This window comes from Misgurnus anguillicaudatus, chromosome 10, assembly GCF_027580225.2.
Source record: "Misgurnus anguillicaudatus chromosome 10, ASM2758022v2, whole genome shotgun sequence".
Classification (NCBI taxonomy): domain Eukaryota; kingdom Metazoa; phylum Chordata; class Actinopteri; order Cypriniformes; family Cobitidae; genus Misgurnus; species Misgurnus anguillicaudatus.
In genome coordinates this window covers 27,074,223-27,099,867 of record NC_073346.2, presented here as the reverse complement: position 1 = coordinate 27,099,867, position 25,645 = coordinate 27,074,223, and the positions used below count along the sequence as shown (strand labels likewise).

The 25,645-nt window shown below is 38.0% G+C and overlaps 1 protein-coding gene across 2 annotated transcripts in view; it reads left to right on the top strand.

Moving 5' to 3' along the window:
• The window catches only part of me1 (malic enzyme 1, NADP(+)-dependent, cytosolic), a 99,585-nt gene that overhangs the window by 42,936 nt on the left and 31,004 nt on the right, over positions 1-25,645 (top strand). For both annotated transcript variants that reach the window (XM_055210465.2, XM_073872276.1), the window contains exons 4-5: positions 17,760-17,835; positions 18,998-19,159. In XM_055210465.2, coding sequence (XP_055066440.2) covers positions 17,760-17,835; positions 18,998-19,159 — 238 coding nt within the window. The remainder of the gene's footprint in view (positions 1-17,759; positions 17,836-18,997; positions 19,160-25,645) is intronic.

Sequence of the window (25,645 nt, the reverse complement as noted above, 5' to 3'; positions counted from 1 at the left end):
ACAACAATGTATTCTAAAAGTAACATTAAACAGGAATAAAGATATTACATGGACAGGGGATAATATAACAACCGGGGGTTAATTCTTAATAAAATTAAATTAAATTAAATTAAAATAAAATAAAATAAAACAAAATAGAACAAAATAGAACAAAATATAAATTAAATTAAATTAAATTAAATTAAATTAAATTAAATTAAATTAAATTAAATTAAATTAAATTAAATTAAATTAAATTAAATTAAATTAAATTAAATTAAATTAAATTAAATTAAATTAAATTAAATTAAACTGGGGGTTAATTCCTAATAAAATAATAATATAAAATAAAATAATAAAATAAAATAATCGTGACAGACAGCAGTGATGCTTTGGCGTCTGTTGTAATCACAACACAAAGAGATATTTCAAATAAAGGGCTATCTGGATTCAATTACAATGTGTTAGCACTGCAGTCCTTTGCCTGTGGACATTCACGATACCAATTTATGCACGCCTTGGGATGAGATGGATCTCTTGTTTCCCAAGTAATGTAAATAAAGTACTATACTTTTGACTCTGTTACTTGCTCACCGAGTCATTGTGGAGAAAGTACAGTACCACCTATAGTACTGTATATAGCTGTGCTGTGACTTTTGGGTGTCAGCAATATGCAATGGTTTTATTTAGTTATTAATGCATTCTTAACGCCATACCAACGTCTATGGCTATATTTATGACTAAAACCGATTAATATAAACAAATTAACCAATACTTATGTTGGGGAGGGGCAATTAGACATGTCCAATTCACCTAACCTGCATGTTTTTGGCATGTGGGAGGAAACCGGAGTACTCGGAGTAAACTCACTATGACGCAGGGAGCCCAACAAGAAATGCCCCCTGGGGTTCGAACCAGGGACCTTCTTGCTGTTAGTCAATATACCCACTGAGCCACTGTGCCACCCCTGCTATGGTATCTTGAAGCCATAATGTAATGTGTTTTGTTCTGCAAAATTCAATGTTACCCACCTCCCTATTCAAGGTCAATGTTTCCCTGTGACAGATCATTAAAATTGGCCGAGTTGTTGAAATTCCTTTCCTTCTAGTAAAAATGTAGAGAGAGCCTGCTGAGAGAAATACGGTGTTGGCAGTTTTGTTTAACATCTATTGGTTCCTAATGTGCTTTTTATTTTCACATAGAAGTATCTTCCAGTGGAACGATGTGAGGTAGTATTAAATAATACTATGAATTAGAGGGAAATTGGCTTTTTATTAAGCGATTAAGTCAAAGTGCAGGCAACAAACTTTTACACTTAGCATGAGAAAATGTGAATGTACTTCACATGAGATAGTGTGTGCATTTGTATGCAGTTAACTGGAGCACAGACTGTCATATGCATGTTGGGAAGAATAATTTCCTCAGCTTTTCATGATTCTGGTGGTAAGGGGTTGAATGGTTTACCAGCATGTGAGGGATGTGAATGTCCTCCAGCTACCCAGAAACCTCACTTTCCAACCACAGCGACATGCTGACATGTTCTGCTTTTTTACTTTATCCCAAGTAGAACTCCGAGTCGGTCCTATAGGGCATTTTCTTTTTGTAATGAGTTATTGATCAGACCAAAAGAAATGTTTATATGAGGCGGTTTTTGGGACTTTGGTAATGACGACATTGTTTTAAAGTATTTTCTTCAAGAGCTAAAAGCATTTGGAGCAACTGAAATGGTGAGATTTTGCTTTGTCATCTGTTTTAGCAAAATTTGACAACTTTTGAACTGGACATAGAGATTTTTTTCCAAATTATTATTTTAGTTATCAGTGGTTTGCATTGTTTACAGTCATGAAACTGAAAAACATAACCAACCGGGTGGGTTCACACCAACCGGGTTTATGGCGTGAAATTCGCGTCTACCGCGTCTAGTTTGCCACTTGAACATTTTAAGTTTACTCGCTTCATGCACATGTGAAAGCCGCGCATGAAATTCTAGTCATCAAGACATTCACGTGGAAATTCGCATCATGGGGGGGCTTCTTCGACTTCTGCTCGCTTTCTGTAATCACGTCACTACTAGAGCAAGCTCCTGATTGGTTAAAGCGCTGCGTTTTCCCGCCAAAGTTCATTTTTGAACTCAGCGTTTCCCGCGGCAACGCTCAATTCGCGCAAACTAGACGTGCGAAAGAGGCAGAATCGCGTCTACCGCGCCGCGCTAAACGCCTCATTCGTGCCGCGAGACCTCCAGACGCCTTCACATTGACTTAACATTGAAATCACTCACGCTTTATGCCTCTACCGCGGCTGGTCTGAACGCAGCATAAGGCAATTAGCATAGTTTTATTATTTATTATCAAAATGTACTTCTCCATGTGACACCAGACCTGCTAAAGAGGCATTTAAGCTACGAGTCATTTTACGATCCCGAAAGGATTTCTGGAATCTCCCACTCAAGGGAGCGTCAATGCACTTGACACATTGTCTTTTGATTTTTCTAGTTCCACATACTGTAGAAACACACTGCGTCTTGACCTCAAGGTTAACAACGTAGCTTTAAGTGTCAACTTATGTATAGGGAGCCATAAACTATAATCAGACAGAGAGAAATCAAGAAAAACAGATGTGATATACACAAAAATGTTCTAATAAGAATCTACAGTACTACTAAAACCTTGTGGTTCTTGTGCGAATATGCCAAACTGACGACGACTTGGTGGTGCTCGGAGGCCAACGACTGCACAGCCCAGATGTTTTATTTTAGGTCAGTTGTTGATCCAGATGTGTTAGTTTGGGTCCACGCCACTGATTTGCTTTCAGAGGTTCTCGAAGTTTCCAGTCACCTTGGCAAGAAACCTGTGCCTATTGGTTTGTTTGATTTTAGAGCATTGAAAAATATATAATCTAGCCTCTTTATTGATCCTGTTTTTATACAGCAGCGTTATGTGAATGGTAGGAGTGTTTAAATCAGCAAGCGCGAGATTGGAGAACCGTAGAGAAGTGGTCTGAATGGAATAACATCAAATTAAAGATCACACAAAGCCTCACTTTGTGAATGAATGTGAGGTGTTTTGAGCAATGCGCACAATTATTTGTTAGCAATAAATTATATTTTGAATGTTTCGAAAGGATTTTTACCTGTACCACAGAGATAAGACATTATAGCATTATCCATGCCAGAAGCAAATAGTAGCCTGTCGCTCTAAGATTACACATCAGTGCACAGGGATCAGATACAGTGTCAGTGTGCAATTGTTTTGTTTAATAGTGTTATGGTCGGATTTGAAAGCATTCTTTTGGGACACAAGCACAGTTAAGCTGCATAAAAAATTCATCGGTTTTCAAAGTGACCGTAAGAGTTCATGGCTAGAATATTTACCAAGGAAGACCTCAGATGTTAGACCTTAGATAGGTCAAGCTCCAGACTCTGTCTGCATATTTCTGAGTTAATCTTCACTATTTTGGCATATTTATTAGAGGTGTCACGATTCTCCAATTCTCGATTCGATTACATTTTCGATTCTAAGGTCACGATTCGATTCTCGGTTTTAAATTTTTTTTTGAAAGCACAAAAAATGCTATGCCATTTTTAGACTAGACTATTATGAAATATAATATCTGACCTTGAACCCGGAGATGCCCTGCCATGCTAGTTGTGCTGCCAGTGGAAAAATATGGTACACGCACAAACCTGATAAAACTAAACTTTCTGTCAGATGAACATTCCCTGTCAGTACTTTGCACCTTAAAAAAACGCTTTTATTACTGTCAGACAAGATTGTGAGACTATACCCCAAAAAGTCATGTTTAAATGCTGTTTTCATAACTCTTGAGCAACTGAAATAAGTTGTTGTGAAACTTAAACAGATCTTAGTTTAGAGAAACGACCGGTCCTGTCAGACGCCGTTCTGCTGCGCACGTGCGCAGTAGGCGCTTGCTGCTTTTTGTTTCCCATGTTAAGAGCAGCTCACGTGGTGTCTCTAACTTAGCTAGCTACAGCCAGTCAAAAGAATGAGGAGGTTGACTCGCAGCACTCAACACATGTTTTGTTTTCCGCTTGGCAAGCCGACCGGGCGTGACATGGGTCCGTGGCAGCGTTGACGATTCCATTTTTTAATTCGAAGTTTGAGGTTGTGACTTCATTTTGATTTAAAATCGAAATCGTGACACCCTTAGTATTCATAGTGAATAATATAAGCACACTGAAAATAAAAGACAATTTGTGTATTGGTGCCATAATGGTGTATCAAAAAAAAGTGTGCTGCTTTCCTACTTACAGTAGCAAATGGGGTGGTAATACTTGCATGACAAATGAAAAAAAAAACCTCAAAGACTGTAAAGATGGCATCTTACAAATGTGAGGTTAAATGTAGTCACTTTTTGGATGTCAAACTCAGACTCTGGTTAGCTAATGTGCTAAAGCTAGTGGTAATATAGTGGTATTGTGTCACATATTGACAGTGTTATAGTGCCATAATGGTAGTGTAGATTCTTTGAGACACATTACGTGCCTCTTATGTGTCTAACAAACATTCATTCTTTGGATAAAAGCATCTGTTGAATGACTTAATGTCAATCTGGCGGCACTGTTTCTCTGAAAGTAAGTGAAAAAGGGGACTCACAGCATAATCGAGTCTTCGAACTGACCATAAAGCAAGCTTTTAATAGCTTGGAAATAAATTGAAGATGCCAGAGTCTGTTTAATAAGAGCTTGTGAAACACTATGCACTTATTTTCTCAAGGGGAAAATGACTTTTTTGTAGACTGTGCAGAACACTATTGCAGATTTTTGTAACTCTGTATGGTGTCATATTTAAAAAGGCCCTTTAAAGAGGGCACTAAGTTGATGCTTATACGTTTGATTTTAGTGACGTATTATTTTATCAGTCCAACAACTCTTGTGGGGAGCCTAAAAAATGCACTTTAGTTAAATAAATAAGCTTATGGGCAATTTAATCTTACTCAGAACTGTGGGAAAGTAACCTTCAGGGATAAAACTCAGAAGTGCTCCATTTGATTTTAAATTTATGTTCACTTGTCATTTCGCTCATTTTCTCTTTAGCCGAAGTGTTGATGGTTTGGTTCCAGAACCAAAGCCCTTAAGTGATTATGCGTTAGGGGGCGTTTAAAGCTCAGAATTCAGTATTTATTTATTAAACACTACACAGGCCTTAACTGTTTCATTTGTTAGACTTTTCCTTATTTCTTAACTTTATTAATGTTTGAAGTTTTTCTGTGTGTTGTATATACTCTGTGGATGTTAGACACATTTAATAAGGACTACGAAATTAAATAAAAAACCTGAAAAAATAAAATAAGAAAATAGAATTGCACGACAAGAAGTAATCTTTCCCCGGGCAAAAATACCACAATCCAGACGTGAGTGTTATTCTGTTGTGCGAGTTTATTGTTTCGAAATCTTGGTGCCATTTGTCAAACCTTACAGACTTGTTTACGTGCGTCTTTGTGGTGCTCAAGATTTTGAAGAGATGTGAATAGGTTAACAAACATGTCATGCACAGTTCTTTTACATCATGCCATGCAAGCATCATCCAGCCTTACAATTGACTTGAGTGCACATGGCACACTCTGCATATGGCAACCACTTTGGCAGTTTACAATGGTATTCAGTCATCACAAATTACGCAAATTACTAGATGTTTGTACTTGATTATAAAAACATGCTTTATATGCCGTGCACCTTGCCAGTGGTATTTTGTTTACATAGATGGCTTTTGAGTATTTATTCTAATTAGACAGACAGACACAGGTGCAGATGTTTAAAATGATTTGAATGTTTTCCTAACGGGAGCATTTGGAAAGCAGAGGGAAAAAGCCTGATGTACACTCTAAAAACAAACGGTGCTAAATAGCACTAAAAGTGGTTCTTGGCTCGTAAACATAAAGGAACCATTTTTAGTGCTATATAGCACCTATGAAGCACCAATGAAGAACCATATAGCACCACTATAGCACCACATATGGTTCTACACAGGTTCTACACAGGTACTTCATCGGTGCTCTATGGCACTTAAAATGGTTCCTCTATGAGCCAAGAACCACTTTTAGTGCTATTTAGCACCATTTGTTTTTAGAGTATATACTGTCAGACAAAATGACCAAAATATGGTCCAAGCTGTCACTGGGGCAGAATCATTTTAAAAGGTCCTAATATGTACAATTTAGGTACAGATACAGAGCCGGCGCCAGACCATAAGTAACAGGGGGGCACTCGGCTTCCAACGGGGGGCACGCAATAGCAACAATAACTTGCAAAAACAAGACATTAAAACAACAAATACAGCAAGCACACACTCATACAACTAGTACAGACTGTCAGCTCATTTCCCGTATAAAGTGCAAAAGACCACAAACTATGCGCAAAACTATTGAACTTCGCGGCGTGAGCGCGAAGCTGAGCTCCGCGGCGTGAGCGCAAGCTGAGCTCCGCTGCGCTCGGGCTTGGCTCGACGCAACAACAAACCGCCCTTGCAAGCCTCGCAAGCCATTGAAATGAATGGGTTTCATAGCACTGCAGACAAAGCGTCCCAGCTTTAAAAAAGCTGCTTTACCATAATCACGTCGTAATGCTGTTAACGGTCTATAGCCACACTTCACATTTAAGCTAACGTAATTTAAAACAACGCTAATTTACCTTTAAAATAGCTGAAGACGGCGTGTAAGAACATTAAACTTCCTTAAAACAGTGTCCTGTAGATTTGTAAATTCCACCTCGACCTCTAATCTCTGAGTTTGAGCCAGTCTGTGTTTGCATGAAGATGAAGCAGGCAGTGCTGGTTCATTCTAAATGTTCTAATATCCATATTTTACATGATCCATAAAATGCCGCGAAAAAACACGTTGCTAGTATCAAGTCACAAATATGCTAAAGACGCATGAGGCGCGGCAATACATCCAATCAGAGAAACTGGTCTATTTTAATTAAAGAAAACATATCAACTATATTTTCCTCATTTGATTACATTAAAAGTCATGAAACATTCAATGTTTAATTTATTTTAATTATTCTTGATATATATTAAAGTAATAAAAAACTTTGTAGGGGGGGCACAACAACCTGTTCGGGGGGGCACTGCCCGCGAATGCCCCCCCTTGACGCCAGCCCTGTACAGATATGTATGCATTTGGTGCTATATAACTTTGACTGATACTGATATGCACTCTTTGATACCAATATGTTAATCTGAGGTACTAATTTTAACTGCTTAGATGCAAAAGTGTACTTTTTGAAAGGGTACTGCACCACTAACAGCTAGGGACCATTTTTTTCTGATAGTGTACAGTAGGCTAGTAGTCAAATCTATCCTGATAATGGGCAGTCTATTAATCCTTGTGCATCAATTTATAAAGCTCACACTTTTTTAATGAACAAAAACGTCCATGCCCTAATACAAAAAAAAGGTGATATATTCCAATTTTTTATTTCCATTGACAATTTTTAACCAGAATCAGTTCTGATAATAACTACCAAACTTCTGTACCTTTTCAGAATTTTAACCCTTTAAATGCCAGTTTGTTTACATGACGCCTCTGTTGTTTTTTACGAAAAAAATATATGTATTCGGAGTGGGGTTTGTAGTTCGCAGTACAGTATAATGTCTTCTTTCAAACTGTGCACACACTCACAAACATACATTTTTCAGTACGCACATGCAAACCACACTCTGACATCCATAACAACACACAGACACAATTTTAGCCACATCTTTTATTCAGTTTGCCTGGAGTGCTCTATAATACCACAGATGATGAAATATTTGTTCTATAGACCAACATGGGAAAATGGCATCATAAGACAGTAGGCTACACATTCCAAAACTTAAAAATTTCATGAAATATATACATTTTTAATATTTTGAATCATTGCCAACAAATATTAAGCATTTTTATACAGAATGCATTGTTTTTGTTTTGCCACACCAAAATGTAACAATTTTGTAAAGGCCCATTGAAGTGCCTTGGAACGTGTAGCATTATTTGATGTGGTGCTGTATTGAAAAGACTCTTCCCTTTTTTAAAAAATATCCAATAGAGTTTCATTTATGGCACAGTCCAGCAAAGAAGTACTGTAACAAAACATAAAGGGCAGGACACTTCAGCATCTTAAAAGCATTTGATTGACAAGACATTTGATGAGAAGCTGAAGTGTACTGTAGGATGTTGTCATAAAAACTATCCATTTTTAACACATGTGCCAAACTGCAGGTTTTGAATGCTTATACCACGGGTCTGTTGAATGCTGTATTCTGATTGGTTGAGAAATGTTCCATGGGTATGCATTATTTTTCGATAACCGCACACCTAACTTTTAAATGTCTTAAAAATAGGCACCAGAGCAATGTTTGTGGTAACCGTGGTATAAGAATCCAGTCCTTTGAATTATTTTAAAATAATGCACACCCGCGGTGTAACGGCATAACCACCTTGGGTGTGCGTTATTTTCTTATTCAATGGCCCGTCGTCAATTATTCCTTACTTATATTTTCTGTATGAGAATTTTGTCAGTGTTTTGGACCACACCAGTTTATATTTATTCTCATGCTGCGTTTACACCAGCCGCGTTAGAAGCGTGAAGCGCGAGTGATTTTTAATGTTAAGTCAATGTGAAGACGCGTTGACGCGCGTCTGGAGGTCTCGCGACGCGATTTGAGCGCCTGACGCAGTACGCACGAATGGTGCTTTTTGTTTGACACAAATTTGCAGCTGACGCTCCAGTTGAAAATTTTGAACTTCGCACCGCATTAACCAATCAGGAGTCTGCTTGCTGCTGTGGCGCCAGCCCCGCCCGGAGTCACTCATTCAACATGAAGGAACGCTTGATATTGTCCGTATTTCTACAGGGACAGGAGTGAAAAGGACCTCGCTTGGAAGAGTGTCAGTGAGGACATTGGGCAACCTGGTAAGTTGTAATACACATTTCACCGTTGAGTCACGTGGCGTTTATTGACCCCCGCTGTTTATTTTCCCCCTATAGTAAGGTTACCAAATACAAACCGGTAACTCTCTCGATAAATGCACAATCAACATCAGTCATCTTGCAAACAGACAACCGCAGAGAACTTGCCCCTCCGACAAGAAGCGAATTTTGCCTCTGACGCACGTCAAATGCTTGCTTTTTCCGCATGTCTACTTCGCTCTAGACGTGCGAATGCATTCAAACTGTTCAAGCGGCAAACTAGGCGCGATAGACGCAATTTTGACGCCTGTAACGCGGTTGGTGTAAACACAGCATTAGACCTACGTATTTATACTAAAAGAAAAAAAGTTTAATTTTAATTTCATGGGGACTTTAAAAAACAATAATGAATATACAATTTCAAATAAAACCACACACATTCAGTATCCATTTTAAAAACGATCGGTTATCGGCAAGTAGGGAACAACTTAGTTATCGGTCTCAGAAAAATACACCATTGGTTGACCTCTAACTCAGACTATATACTTATGAGAATCACGCATTTTCAGGAACTGAATACAAGTGACAGAAATGTTTTACATATAGTGCTTTCAAGTCACATTTGCAAGATCCAACTCAGATTTGCAAGTTTCACAGAAGTTTTATTACTGTAGTTGCCACGTCAGGCATCTTGACATTTTGACAAACCATTATACTGTGGCCTGATAACCCCCTCTAATAGCATCCTTCTGTATTATGCTTTCCTGTTAATAATTATACACCATATGCTTATATGCTATTATAAAACCATTGTGATTTTTCATGTAGCCTAATCATAAAATTATACTTATTTTACTGCTTCACATTAATCTTCTGTCAAATGGATCCAGTGAGACATGTGGATTGCATTAGCAGTGATTTTGTGTACGATCGTCCCACGTAACACTTTTATTTATTAGGCATAAAATGTAATTCACATCCATCTATAAAATATACAGAATCTGCAACATTCATAAAGCAATATTTAATAAAGCAGTAACTGTATCTTTTATTTCATTTCCAAATTTCTTTGAAAGAAACCCAGTCTGTGTGGCCAGACAAAACTAATACTATTTTCATATGGGATGTTGGTACAGTTCTGGCCTATGTTGTAAACCATCAGTCAGACTTGTTTTAATAGGCGTCCCAAAATGAGATGCAGCCTTTTAAACATTGGCAGGTTGATAGCCAACATCTTGCCAATAAGTTACGATTCCCACAATGAACTGAATGGAAAAATGTTGCATTGCTGTAATATATTTGTATATGCTGATAGAGGTTTATTTCACGGTGTGTGTGTGCGTGTATTCGGTGAGGGACTGTTGATTCTGTTACGTAATCTTGGGTAATTCGAGTCTTCTGGCGTCTGAACGGTGGGTTGAGGAACTGACTGTGTCCCATATTTACAGACAGGCACTGACCCACAGAAAATCACTTGCACATAACATCTCTACATCTCAACCACATCTTATTGAAGAGGAGTGACAAATCTCTTGCGGGGGACGTGGTAACCAGTACCATCTCCCCTACCCATTATTTATTCCTTGCTGTTGTCATGTTTCAGTTAGAAGACCTCAACCATGTCTGGACTGCTCATAATGAGAGTGATGTAAACTACTGTAATACCCAACCTTTGTATTTGGGGTCTGAAGATGAGGATCTGGTATTTTCATTGTCTGAGGTCAGCCAAGAAATGGCTTTTCTCTTTAGGCTATATGAAAAGGGGTGGTGGGGTGCAGAAAGATGAAAGTCTCATGCAATGTGTTCCTCTTACTGGAAAAAAGGAAAGTTTGGCAGCCATTGGTAGCTGGGTGGAGAGAAGTCTATTGTTGCTTCTTGTGGCCCGCACAGAGAAGGAATTGGAAAGAACGAACAGTCTGTTTGTCCAGCTGATTCCCCGCATCCCTCCATCTTTTCCAGCCAAGCACTTTTCCATCCCTCCGAGCACACGCGAGTCCTTAAACACTCCCACACACATTTAACTCGACATTTTATTGTTAGTGAATATCGGACTCACAATGACGTTTCAGTCTGTGATTGCTCTGGGCACATTTCCACTTACCAAACTCGGTAAAGATTACTGCCAGTTTAAAAAGGTAGAAACTAATCTGCCCTTTATCTCCTTCCTAATACTAAATCCATGATCACCGCTGCACACAGTTAAAGTCACATTTCTAGGGTTCTTCATACCTGCGTTTGGTTTCTCTCTTCTTTTTATGTTACTTTCCACTCCGATGAATTTTATATCCTGTTATTATCTCACAGATCAGGATTAAAAAAGGAGACTCTTTAACCACAAACCACATGCTGAAAATATTGTGTTGTCAGATTTTTGGGCTCAGAATTTGGTCAGATCTAGCCACATAATTTAATAATCTCCTGTCACATTCCTATCACATCCTGTTTAATCAGATAGGGTTGTTTTGTTGGAAATCATATATGGTCTCTACGGGATAGATGGGTTCATTTTGTGGTTAGGGATCAATCTCTTTGTCAGAAAGTTGACTTAATATTTTCAGCAAATGTGTATTTTTATGGTTTGGATGCATATTAAAGCAGTTTCTAACCAACCTTCTGAACTGGTGAAGTACTTTTGTTAACTCTCTTTTAAAAGCAGAAATAATAATTGTAATAGTGGAGTGCAGTGGTTTGTGTACAAAAGCCTTCCAAGGATTTTCACAGCCCTGGGATTAGTTTAACTAAATCAATAGCACAAATAAAAATTCATTACAAACATCTTCACGTTTCCTTATACTTCTTCTTCTTCATTTATTTTTTACGCCATTCCAGCATCTATGGCTATATTCATGGCGAGAACTGGTTAATCCATACACAAGTTTTATTCAGACCATAGTTGATCCATACACAGGTGGGACAATTTGGCATCTCCAATTTGCCTAACTTGCATGTTTTGGGCCTGTGGGAGGAAACTGGAGTACCCAGAGTAAACCCACGCTGACTCATGGAGAACTTGCAAACTCCACAAAGAAAAGCCACTTGCTCTAGCCGGGGCTTGAACTGGAGACCTTCTTGCTGTGAGGCAACAGTGCTACCCACTGAGCCATTGTGCCGCCCCTATATCCTAATACAGATATACTATGATCGTAAAGTATGCACATGCCATGCATTTCCTATCCTCAAATGTTTGCTTTGGCTCAGTATGCCCAAACTTCTGAGTTTGAAGGGGGCATGACACCAAACGCCAAATGCCAGCTTTCTTCAGATGAGCACTTTGGTAGCTGTGATACTTGACCTGGTTGGTTGTTGTGATATTTGTCCCGCCCTTCCTCCACTGTGATTGGACGGCCGTGTGATAACTGACATTGTCGAGCGGAGCTTTTCACCCAAAGTTGAATCTGTTTCAACTCTCTGCGCTCAGCGTTGAGCACGGAAAGACCGCCAAGCGCAGTCTTTCAGCATGGAAAAAATCCACCAGCTGCTGAATGTTTTGAAAAAAGCAGCGCTTCCATTGGAAACAACTGAAAACATGCGCCGACCGCGGGCGTAAAAGCTTTGGTGTGCACACTGTTCTAATGACGCAAGAGTTGCAACTACGGTAGCTGAGAAGGCCATTCTTTGTGGTGTTTTAAAATGTTTCCAGAGCCAGATGAAATTGTTATAAATACATGTTAACTCTTTCCCCGCCATTGATGAGTTAACTCGTCAATTAAGAGAAAATGCTTCCCTGCCAATAACGAGAATTTCCGGCTTTCCGCAATACCGCAATTATCCACATCCACAACTTACACAAACGGAAGTAACGCCTCACGTGAAAGAGAAAGAATGCTTTAAGGATCGCTCTGCATCTGGACAATGCTGTGCTTCAAATTAAAAACATGGAAACAATTAAAAACATTCTTCCGTGTACACCCCCCCCCTACACTCTTAAAACAGGTGTTTATAAGGTGCCATAGAAAAATCATTTTGGTTCCTTGGTCAAAGGTGACTGAACCATGCCAAAAAGACTGTAATGTAGTACTAGTATTTGGGTGGGGTTAAAATAGTGGTTCAATGAAGCACCTGAGCCACTGCGCATGTCCCCGCCCCTTACACAATTGTGAGCATCCATTCTGGTTGTAGCGGTATTTGAAAGTTATTAGAGATGGCAGCTTTCCCCGGAGTCGACGTGACTCTGTAAAAGCATTAAATAGAAACAAATAAATCAGGTTTGGCACTTGTAGCAGTACATTTCTGTGACCCACTTAATTTTGGGCCTTAATATTATTGAAGTTGATTTAGGGTTTGATGTCAAATCCTCTATGCTAAATTCTCCATCACTGTGATTTCTCCTCAGAGACATTGTTTAAGAAATTGATTTTCACAATCACTCTTGACCGGTCACACTCCACACATTACATTGTTCAGTGATGGATTCGGTCATGCAGCATCAAAATGGCAAACCAGTTTGCACGGTAATATCAAGCGCGTTGCGTCAGAGCCACATAAATCATACAATTATTGCTATAAATTGACAGTAAATTGACAAAAATGTTATTTTAAAGGTCGCTGTGCTTCAGTATCTAACAACCATTTGTCCTCCCACACTAAATAATGAGCTTGAATTGATGAACAAAGTGAATCCTTATTTGTATTCTTGATGCATAAATACATTATAGAGGAACAAGATAATTGCAGAATATAGATGGTACTTGGGTAACCTTTCTGATTTGTACATACAGAAAATTCATGTTGCATGGGGGCTTTAAATGTAAAACTAATGTTTTTTCCTATCAAGCCATAGAGGACGTTGGATGTCTGGGTATGGTCCAAAGTAGTTTGAAAGTGCTATGATGTTTTCCCACTTATCTTGTGTAAGAGTCATTTAGTAGGATAGTTCCATAAAGCAGACCATCACTGCAACCCATGAGTGCAGCCAAAAATAGGGAGTGTCCACATAAACACAGGTGCAAAAATGTATCTTGAGTGTTCTCAGATACTTGAGTGTTCTTAAATAACTGGATTTGCTACACTAAACTTTTGAACTGGTAGACCATTATTATACTGTATACTATCTTTGTACCTAGAGTTTTTTATAGTACCACAGAGGTACATATTGGTAATGGATTCAAATCTGTACCTACAGTGACAGCTTGGGACCATTTTTGACCATTTTCCCTGACATTTTACAATTGCACTGCTGTGAAAGAGATCCGTCCACTGTTGCTCACAATGCCAGAGGGCTGTACAATAGCTTTGGGGGCTGAATATGCTTCCGTTGCGCAACTGTCAATCCCACAATCCACATTGAGAGCGTGCCTTTCAACTTCCTTAGAAAGTAATTGCAAACAACAGCAGATATCATTGCCGTTTCTTGCAACTAGGATCTATTAATATAGTTAACTTTTGATACATAGCATGAAAAATTAATGTAAAGTAACTCTAAAAAATGCTGGCGGAGACTTTGTTGAGAAAATGTTTTAGAAGTAACTCCGTTATTCAGAATGATATTATTTTGTGAAATAACCTGTTTGACTGTAAGAATGTTTAGATTTGTTTTATGATAAATGTGTTGCGTGCTATTAATATTAATAGATCTTTTATTAAGCTCACTCTTAGATGTACACGATGTACAAGATTTCCAGATGTACTAGAGATTTGTTTTTATGGAATCTGCAAACTCGAGCTGACTGAAAGTTTTGAACATTTCCATAAGGGTGTGGGTGGAGTGCAGAAGCAACTAAGTCTTTGTCCTGAAGGAACCTTTTCATTGTCAGGACAGACAATGCCTCGCGGGTCCTACTTATTCAGCTATGATCAGGGGGTCTTATTAGAAAGGAAAATAGACCAATAAAAGTCAGGGTCAAGAGATGGAAGAGAAGACCGGTTGAGGGGCAGAGAAGGTAAGAGAGTCTGTGTAAGTACTGCAAAAGATCAAAAAAGGAACCACAAGGTTAAAGCATCTGCTGGAACTTCAGGTCTGCTGTATGAAAGTCGAAGTGGCCAGGGCCAAACCAGGGTTCATCACAATCCCATTTCAAAGTGATTTACAGTGTGGTGTCAATTTAGCTTAGATCAAGCTTCAAACTTAAAAAGAATGAGCTCTACTTAAACATGCTCAAGGCTGTTTTGGAGATTTTTTCATCATCCTCTCCAGCCTTTTTTGAGTTGCCTTTTTTGAAACCCAAAGCATAATAAATGTCATATTTTTCAAACTACTTAAAGGCTTTAGGGTGTTTCATAAGCATTACTGAGCTGGGCCGGGTTTCCCAAAAGCATCGTAAGGCTAAGTAGGTCGTAAAAACGATCGTACGAATCATCTTAGAATTACGGGCCGTTTCCCAAAAGCTTCGTAGCACTTGAAAATCATCGTAGATCTATGAGTGCTCTGGAGTGATCGTTAATTCATAAGTGCATTGTAAGACAACAGAGTTACAAGTTCACCTGCAGGACAACCAGCAAATTGCACTCCTGCAATGACAATAATGTCATTTATATTTATTTATTGGGTTCATTTTTGTTTATTTGTTTAAATTACTTGTATTAATATACACTTACCTAAAGGATTAGGAACAGCATACTAATACTGTGTTTTACCTCCTTTCGCCTTCAGAACTGCCTTAATTCTACGTGGCATTGATTTAATAAGGTGCTGAAGGCATTCTTTAGAAATGTTGGCCCATATTGATAGGATAGCATCTTGTAGTTGATGAAGATTTGTGGGATGCACGTTTAGGGCACGAAGCTCATTCACTTTTTTTATTTCAATGTGTTCCACCACATTTTAGGACAGTGAACTCATTGTCATGTTCAAGAAACCAATTTGAAATAATTCAAGCTTTGTGACATGGTGCATTATCCTGCTGGAAGTAGCCAACAGAAGATGGGTACATGGTGGTCAAAAAGGGATGGACATGGTCAGAAACAATGCTCAGGTAGGCCGTGGCATTTAAACCATGCCCAATTGGCACTAAGTGGGCTTAACGTGTGCCAAGAAAACATCCCCCACACCATTACACCACCATCACCAGCCTGGACAGTGGTAACAAGGCATGATGGATCCATTCTGTTTACGCCAAATTCTGACTCTACCATCTGAATGACTCATCAGACGAGGCAACATTTTGTCCAGTCTTCAACTGTCCAATTTTGGTGAGCTCGTGCAAATTGTAGCCTCTTTTTCCTATTTGTAGTGGAGATGAGTGGTACCCGGTGGGGTCTTCTGCTGTTGTAGCCCATCCCCCTCAAGGTTGTGCATGTTGTGGTTCACAAATGCTTTGCTGCATACCTCAGTTGTAACAAGTGGTTATTTCAGTCAAAGTTGCTCTTCTATCAGCTTGAATCAGTCGGCACATTCTCCTCTGACCTCTAGCATCAACAAGGCATTTTCACCCACAGGACTGCCGCATACTGGATGTTTTTCCCTTTTCACACCATTCTTTGTAAACCCTAGAAATGGTTGTGCGTGAAAATCCCAGTAACTGAACAGATTGTGAAATACTCAGACCGGCCCGTCTGGCACCAACAATCATGCCACGCTAAAAATTGCTTAAATCACCTTTCTTTCCCATTCTGACATTCAGTTTGGAGTTCAGGAGATTGTCTTGACCAGGACCACACCCCTAAAAGCATTGATGCAACTGCCATGTGATTGGTTAAATTAGATAATTGCATTAATGAGAAATTGAACAGGTGTTTAAAAATAAGTATTTTTTTTACATTTTGCACTATTTTCGTCAAATCCAAGTATAGTTAAGTGTTTTCAATTATGTATTAACTTCAACTTAACATCTATTTGACTACACTTTAAGTGTAAATAATATACTAAAATGGAACAACTTTTTTAAACTTTAAGTGCACTAAAATACATTACTGAAAATCAAGATTCATGAGCAATTAAGCACCCTTACAGTACAATTGCATTGTATCACCATTTTAATGGAAATGCATTTAAAAAGGCATGCAGTGCAAATTATAGTTATGTTTAAGTACATTTTGTGCGTACACTGAAAGTATACTTTTAAATACTCTTTAAATAAAGCACAACAAGTAGAAGCATACTTGTTTTATACTTTAGTGTATTAGAAATATGATTGAAGTACATAAAGTATACTACTTTTTTACATGGGAGCTCACACGGTAGAGGCATGACAAAGTGCTCATAGTGCAACAGGTTTGAGTTTGGACAGTCAGGTGTCCTGAATTTTATAAGTGATGATCATTTTATTTAATGTGGCAAAATTCTATTCAAAGTATTTGAATTTCCGGTTCTTCAGGGGTCCCTGAGTTGTTTAAAATGGGTATGGGCACTGTGTGAAAATAGATTCATTAGGCTTTAATATTTAAATCTTTATTTTTATTATAGGGCTGTAGATACTGGACACAGTCAGTAGTTTCACCTAACTATTCTTTCTTGCCTTGCTTATTTAGTAACGGTCTCCTATTTATCTCTTGTATATTTTGTTTAAATTCATAGACATTTCAAGAGATGTCAAGCAAGGCTAAAATAAATAATAGATAATAAACTGAAGAAAAGGTTTTGTCATGTAAAATGTCTTTTTCAAAGTAATTTTTTTTTTAATAGACTCAGTTTGGTTTTATCAACAATGATTTGTTTTTTCAGTGTTTAATGTAACTTTGATTTGTTCCATTTTTTGGTAATATAAACATACAAATGTTTTATAGCTTTGCTTTCTTGTTGATAGTCCCAAGTGTGTATGTAAATTCTGTTCCAAGTGACTTTAAGCAATAAAACTGCAGAGACCTCAAATGGTAATAAAATGTATAATGAGACTGTACCTCCTGATTTTAAAATGTAAATGTTTTGATTTTGGCCATTTTGAATGGAAAGACGATGTAAAGAATTAAATTTACGAATTTTGTCTTTCTTCGATAGGGGTCTATTCATTACCATTCATGATCGTTCGCACATCTCCACAATGCTGCAGAGCTGGCCAGAGGAAAATGTTCGTGTAAGTACTGCCCACTCACATCTACACCAGCTTGTACTATTACAGAATGTACCAGAAGTCTCACAGGCAGACTTTAAATGAAAGACTCCTGGGGTTTATCAAATCCAAAGGCATTGAATCCAAATGTAAATGACTTGCTTTGTGAAAACAGTGTCATAATGTTAAAGTAATTTGCCTGTTAAGCTTTTAAAAGTTATTAAAGTAATGATGTCACACCCTGTAGGGCTTCGGCGTGTTGGGAAAGAATGCAGGGTGGCATGATATGGACCAGTTAAAATATTTAAAACCACAATCTGCATCACGCAGTTGATGGAAAAAACGTGTTTGGAATTAATTGTGTCCGAAAAATGGAGTTGAACAGCCTTCGCTGTCGTGTTGAATTTGTTGGGTTATTGGGAATATGTGAAAATGGAGTTTTCACCAGTTTTAAATCCATCACATATGTGACCCTGCCTGTGAAAACCCAGCTAAATTTGTGATACATAAAATCATCCTATATAATGTAAATAAAATTCGGTGAAAAATAACCTTGATATCTTTAATATTGACTGAGTTAAAGAGTAAAATCGATGAGTAAAATAAAGCATGGATGATCCAAATCTCACAATTAGATTATGAGACTTTAGCCTAGATTTCACAGACAGGCTCACATATAAGATACAAAGGACCAGTCAGGAGGATTTTAGAACAAAATGAATTGTATAAATGAAAAAAGCAGCCTACACGGCATGCTATTCCATTCAGTAGGCTAAAGAAAAGTACCAATTGTAGGTACTTTAAGGTACACCAAACGTCTGCCTCAATGTTTAAACATTCAAGTGAAAGGCTGACATTCATTTGTGTACAAACAAACAAAACAAGCTGAGTTTAAACAAACATAATAGTTTCCAGGCAACTCATCTTAAAAGATGCCTGATGTATCCTCCATAATGATATTTCAGTGGCTTTGACATTTCAATAATAACTTAGATTTTTCCAAGGAAAAAGGACACTATGCAATACAGCTCATCCTTTGGGAAACCCGGTTAATATCTGTTCGAAATTAGCTTTATTCACACAAAGCTTTTCAGACACGCTGTCTGTCAGTACAATCTGTTTCATTGCATTCCCAAAAGGGATTGCATAGAATTTGTCATTGACTATTTTGTTGTTTTTTTGGCAGGCTATAGTTGTCACAGATGGCGAGAGGATTCTGGGCCTAGGGGATCTGGGCTGTTACGGAATGGGCATCCCTGTGGGTAAACTGGCCTTGTACACCGCCTGTGGGGGAATGCCGCCTCAGCAGTGCCTGCCTGTCATGTTGGACGTGGGAACAGACAATGAGGTGAGCGGACCCGTGGCACCACAGCCTACCAGACCGTGACAGCTGACTCCTGCTTCCATCTCCAGTATTCGGATATAATCAAAGAGAGACGTAACTATTTTTAGCGGCCACATCCTCTCTGCAAAGACAATTTCCTACCGTGTTTGTTTTTACCGGTCGCAGCACTGCAGTGTCGTAGCAGAAAGGCTGACGTTATGGCAATGGCTGTAGGCTAAGAATAGCCCTCTGAGCGCTGAGGTAAATTTAGTCTGTGTCACCCTCGGCGGGTCCAAGGGTGTGGCAGCACAGGAATAACAAACCACTGGCTCATCTGCCAAGAGTTTGTGCCAGGGTACACCTGGTGCTTCCTCTTCTGCTGCCAAAGGCCGCGACTTATGCCTGCCGTAATAGATGCCAAATCTGTAAAGGGAGAAGGAGAGGTAGAAAGTTCGAATTAAGAAAGGGAGGTAGGACAGAGAGACTGCACAACTTTGTCTTGCTTGCTAGGAAAAATATTAACAAAAATATTATCAAAATAGTGTGTAAGTCTTACTTTACTTGTTTTAACCATAATTTTCTCTAGATTTAATGTAGTGAAATTTGTTCTTTTAAAAGGGCAAATAAAGTAAATATATCCACATACACTACCAGTCAAAAGTTTTGAAAGGCTTGACTGAAATGTTAATTATGATCTTAAAAATCTTTTCATCTGAAGGTGTTTGGTTAAAAAGGATTAGTCCATTATCTTTAAAAAATCCAGATAATTTACGCACCACCATGTCATCCAAAATGTTGATGTCTTTCTTTTTTGAGTCGACAAGAAATTATATTTTTTGGGGAAAACATTCCAGGATTTTTCTCATTTTAATGGACTTTGATGGACCCCGACACTTGACAGTTTTAATGCAGTTTAAAATTGCAGTTTCAAAGGACTCTAAACTTTCCCAAACGAGGTATAAGGGTCTTATCTAGCGAAACGATTGTCATTTTTGGCAAGAAAAATAAAAAATATGCACTTTTAAACCACAACTTCTCGTCTTCCTCCGGTCCTGTGACGCGTCAGCGCGACCTAACGTAGTGCGTCAAGAGGTCACGGATGACGTATCGAAACTACGCCCCAGTGTTTACAAGTGTGGAGACCGTTCTGATGTTGTTGTATGTCGAATGATTCTAATTAATGTCTTTGTGTCAGTTTATTGTTTAAAATTGTCCGCAAATGTGCGTTTCATATATGTAACACGTGACCTTTCGACGTCATTACGCCAATTACGTAAGGGCGCGTGGCGCGTCACAGGACCGGAGGAAGACGAGAAGTTGTGCTTTAAAAGTGCATATTTTTTATTTTTCTTGCCAAAAATGACAATCGTTTCGCTAGATAAGACCCTTATGCCTCATTTGGGATTGTTTAGAGTCCTTTGAAACTCAGTTGAAACTGCAAAGTTAAGTGTTAAGTGTTGGGGTCAATTAAAGTCCATCAAAGCGAGAAAAATCCTGGAATGTCTTCCCCAAAAAACACAATTTCTTCTCAACTGAACAAAGAAAGACATCAACATTTTGGATGACATGGTGGTGAGCAAATTATCCGGACTTTTTAAAGAAAATTGACCAATCCTTTAAATGCTTATAAGTGCTGGTTAAAAGACAAAAATATAGCTGTGCCAAACAGATTAATTTCTGTTTTTATAAAACTAAAATTTTATTTTAAAATATAACTTTTTAAATTTGATGACTTAGACTGAATATTGAATATTACTTTTAAAATAGATGACTTAGACTGAATATTGAAGGAAAAGCAGCCCATAAGAGCACAGAATAAATGTGAGCCGGTAATTAAATTTGACAGATTTTTTTTTTATTTTGGGTGCTATTAGTCACCAACATAATTCCCATAGTTACATTACTTTTTAAAATAGATGACTTGGACTGAATATTGAAGGAAAAGCAGCCCATAAGAGCACAGAATAAATGTGAACAGATAATTAAATTTGACAGATTTTTTTATTTATTTTGGATGCTATTAGTCACCAACATAATTCCCAGTTACATTTTGGTTATGGCATAGTTTGGACGAGTTTATTATTACTTTGTAATTTGGAAAAAAATATAAATAAATTTTTAATTGTTAGAGTACAGTACAGAAGCTGTAGACCTCAAAACTGGTATTAAATAATCTGTAATTGTTTAATTGCTAAGTGTATAATGGAAAGTGTATATTTTTAGATGCTATAATTAGTCACTATTCAAATTTGTCAGCATTTTTACTTCGCAGTTCCCTTAAGAAGTCCTCCAGTGTGACATACATTTTCCAAAAGTACATATATTCCATGTAGTCTCGAAATTAATGAGACGTCAAAAAAAAGTTTTAAATAAAAATAGATGTTTAAAACTATTTCAGATGGAGTATTGCATTGCTCCCTCAATACTGTCAAGTCAACTGCCCGAATAATTTCTTGCTTTTGCATCAGTTCAACTCATCAAACCACTTGATGCGCTTGTAGGTCTGTAGAAAAGCTTATAAAAAGTAAGGGCGTAAAAGTGCGTTGACACTGTTGCGTAACTGCTCTGACTCAGTTTTCCCATTCAGTCCTGATTCAGTATCCTGCAGGCCTGATCCACGTGTGCTTTTTGCCGTGATGCTTAATTTGTGATCTCTTCAGGCATCAAAATACACAATTAGACTCAAGATGTTGCCTTACGTTTGTGTTTGCAAGTGTGTTCAGATAAATTGGGTTAATTTATTTTTCATTTAATTTGTTTTCATTACACTTTTCATATGTGCTGACGTTTTGCGCTTGTGGGGTTAATATTGCGTGTGTGATAGAGAGAATGAAGGTTTGTAAATGATCTCTGTATACACACGCATGCATTCTGACATAGCAGTGTGTCGACAGTTTATACCCGCACATGTGGCTCAGTGTCCGGTTTATTCTTCCCTCTCTTTACAAGTTTAAAACGAAAGGCCTTTTATGCTGCACCGTTGGCTGGCTCTGTATGAAGCCTGAGGTTATTAAGACCTCATTTTTAGGATATTCTAAAGAGATGACAGATCTAATGATAGATTCATTCACGACTTACTGTACGTCCCCACAGCTGCGTGTGTGTTTTATAAGACTGTGCAGTCAGATGATAAAATGGGTGTTATTAAAGGATTATGCCTGCTGTTATTTCTAAGGGAGCAAGACGCCTACTGACTGAGGTCAGACTGTCTACCGTATTTCGACCCGTCAGAGGGAGTAGGACAATTGCTCCTGGATCAGTTTTGTCTCTTTTAAACACACTCAGTAACGTTAGTAGAGACTGAGAGAAATCTGAATCACCATCTGTATGCATCATTTATAAACGCTTGATCCAGGTTCTGCACGCTTCGGTTAAACTCTAATCCGCATAGAGAAAAACGCATGTGGTCTTTCTGAAGAAAATGTTGAGCTGACTTTTTATTTTAAGAGTTGAATGGCACTGAAAATATTTTTTGTATAGATAAGATAAAATAAGAACATGCACACAGCGTTCGTGCTACTACTGTATGTGAGTTTAAATCTGGTTTATTTACTATTTTTATACACAATCCTCCTGGCTGTGTTTCTGGCATATGCCTTTTATCATAGCCTTCTCAGCTTGACTGCTCCAAATAATGGGACTGTGTGGCCAGTGTACTATATATTTACCCTTGGATGCAACTATTCACCCTGTTTGTGTTAATCCATCTGAACACAAGTCTAGTAACTTGTAGTTGCAGTGTCAAGGTTGCTCCTACACTAAAAGTCGCTCATGAATCTCAACCGAAGTCACATAAACACTATCTGTGAGCTTCCTTTTTTGTTTTGTCTCTTCGTAAACACCTCATGTTAGTGTTTGCTGGAGTGTTGTGCCCAATCTAAACAGGCCTGGCTTTCATAAGGAGAATTTCAGGCTCCCAAACACAAAGCACCATACAGCGGCTTATAATCGCGCATTAGCTTTTGTGTATCTAGTGTAAATATAGAAAATGAGCTAAGATGTTTGTTCTCAGGATGCAAATTCATAATCCCATTACCATCTTCTGCAGATATTGACATGCAGAAAATGCCTCGTGTGACCTCACAAACACACATACAGTACATTCACATACGCTGAAAGGAAACTATGATGTCATTACAAACAATATGCTGTTTGTTGTGGGTGGCCTAGGCAAAGAAAACTATGAAACGGGTCTAAGTCCCACCTCTCTCTTCTCTCGTTCTCTTATTCTTCTCTGACTGTGACTAACAGACCCTGACTGTGTTCTGTTCCTTTCCGTTAATCTCACCTGAAAGACTATATACTGTATATACACACAAAGCATGGTTCATCAAAACCAATTCTAGAAAGGAAAATTGTTCTCTCTCATCACCCACAGACTTATCAAGACCCACAGACTTCACAAGAATTACTCTAGAACTTTGTGAGTGTATCTGTTATAATATACAATGCTTAACAAATTTATTAAACAGTATTGATGATTACCAAACTCAGGAATGGTTTATACACCAGTAAGTGTAAGCACTTTAGTCACAGTATAGTATTTCTAACGCTAAAATATTTAAAAATGATAAAATTATTGTTATCCATAATTTTTTTAATTTACTGTTTTAGAAGAAAGGCAGAACAAATAATAAATCATTTTAAAATAATATATTTTTTTACATTTTTATTGAAATGCCAAATTACAGTTATTTACTTGCAGTCCTTAATAGATAAATAAGTTTTAACCCGTTAACTGGCGCTGTCCCGTGAGCGGGACACCTACGTTTATTGTCTGTGACAAAACGTTTATTGTCACAGCAGCGCAAATATAACGACACGCCTATAATCCCTCCCACTGCGAAGTGATACCAAACTCGATGGAAAAGCTAACCACGTCAATGTGAGGTGAGCTGACCCGACCCAAACTAAACTAAACAGTGGGGTACTATGCAATGGAAAAGCGCCATTAGGGAAACTCAAAGGTACATACCTGTATTAAAATGGTACATAAAAAGGTACCATCCCAGTTACAACTTTTTTACCTATGATGTACCTTGTGATATACTTCAGAGCTTGTAATATTTCGTATTGATTTTTACACCAAAAATGTATTACACACAAATTTATTATGACACACAATTTGTTAAGATGTATTTCTGACATTTTGAGAATCTTCTGAACACACACTGTCAGATAAAATGGTCAAAAAAGCATGTGATGCGCTATTCTTTTAAGCTGCTGAATGATCTCCGCTTCAACCCGGATAGTGATGAGCTACCTGATATATGCTTCGGTCCAGTTTGCAGACATCTCTCATCATGATTGTTAATGTGTAGTAAACCCCGTTTTAAAGAGCTGAATGATATATCTTGTTGGGATGACGCACATGCATTTTTTTATTATAAATTCATATGAGTGCCTGACACGCTTTTCTTATATGCTGCTGAATGATCTCTTCACTTCAGCACAGAGAGTGACAAGCTACCTGATATCTGCTTCAGTCCAGTTTGCAGACATTTCCCGTCCTGAATGTTAATCTGCATGTAAACCCCTCATTTTAAAAAGCTGAATCCTAACTTCACTGAAAAAAATGATTCATTGAATTTAATCAATTTAAGTTGATTAAATTTTACTAGTACTTTAAAACTACAAAAATTCGACTGCTTTACGGCATACGTCACTTCCTCCACTTCCTCAACACAATTTTTGTAACGTGTTTTTTTTTTGTGTTAGTGTCATGGACCTATGACATGGGCGACATGGGCGACCCGGGTTCTATTCCCCTTTAAGGCAATTTTTATATAAACTCACGATCTTGATTCATACATAAATGCGATCTTCTTTATAAATGACGGCGATTATCTTGCATATAGTTCCCTGTATTCAGATTCTGCATTAACGTGTTTGCATATTTACCTTTCTTTTACTGTCTATGGTATTTACATTACAATCCAGGATGCTATAGCAGTCAGTCAAACTTGCTCAAACTCACACAGTGTAAAACCAAACCCTATTAATTCACCAATCCCTATTCATTCACCAATCAGATCCGAGCGTTTCTCTCTTCTCTCTTCCTCATTTGCTTGACGTATTACAAAGCGGCAGACCTAAACACATCAGTTTACTTGGATTTGGAGCGACAATTGTCACACAAAAGGGAGGAAAAACGAGCGCCATTGCCGAAAATCCTGGTGACGAGGGAGAGAGAGACGATGCAACAATATTTGTTTCGAAAAAGGCAAGGAAATACTTCTGGTCGTTTCTCAATTGGAAAGCTGCAGCCTCCGGAGGTCAAAAATGCAGGCTGCATACGTCATCAAGCCTGGTTTATTAAGGTAAACTGAGCATTACATTCGCAAGTCATAAGCATACTGCAACAATTTACGATTAACTAAGTATAATAGTCAACTTTATAATTGTTAATATTCTGAAATAAGACAGTCTTGATGACGTATGCAGCTTAGAAATACTTAGAAATACGACATCCGGAGGCTGCAACCTTCAGATTGAGAAATGGCTTCTGCC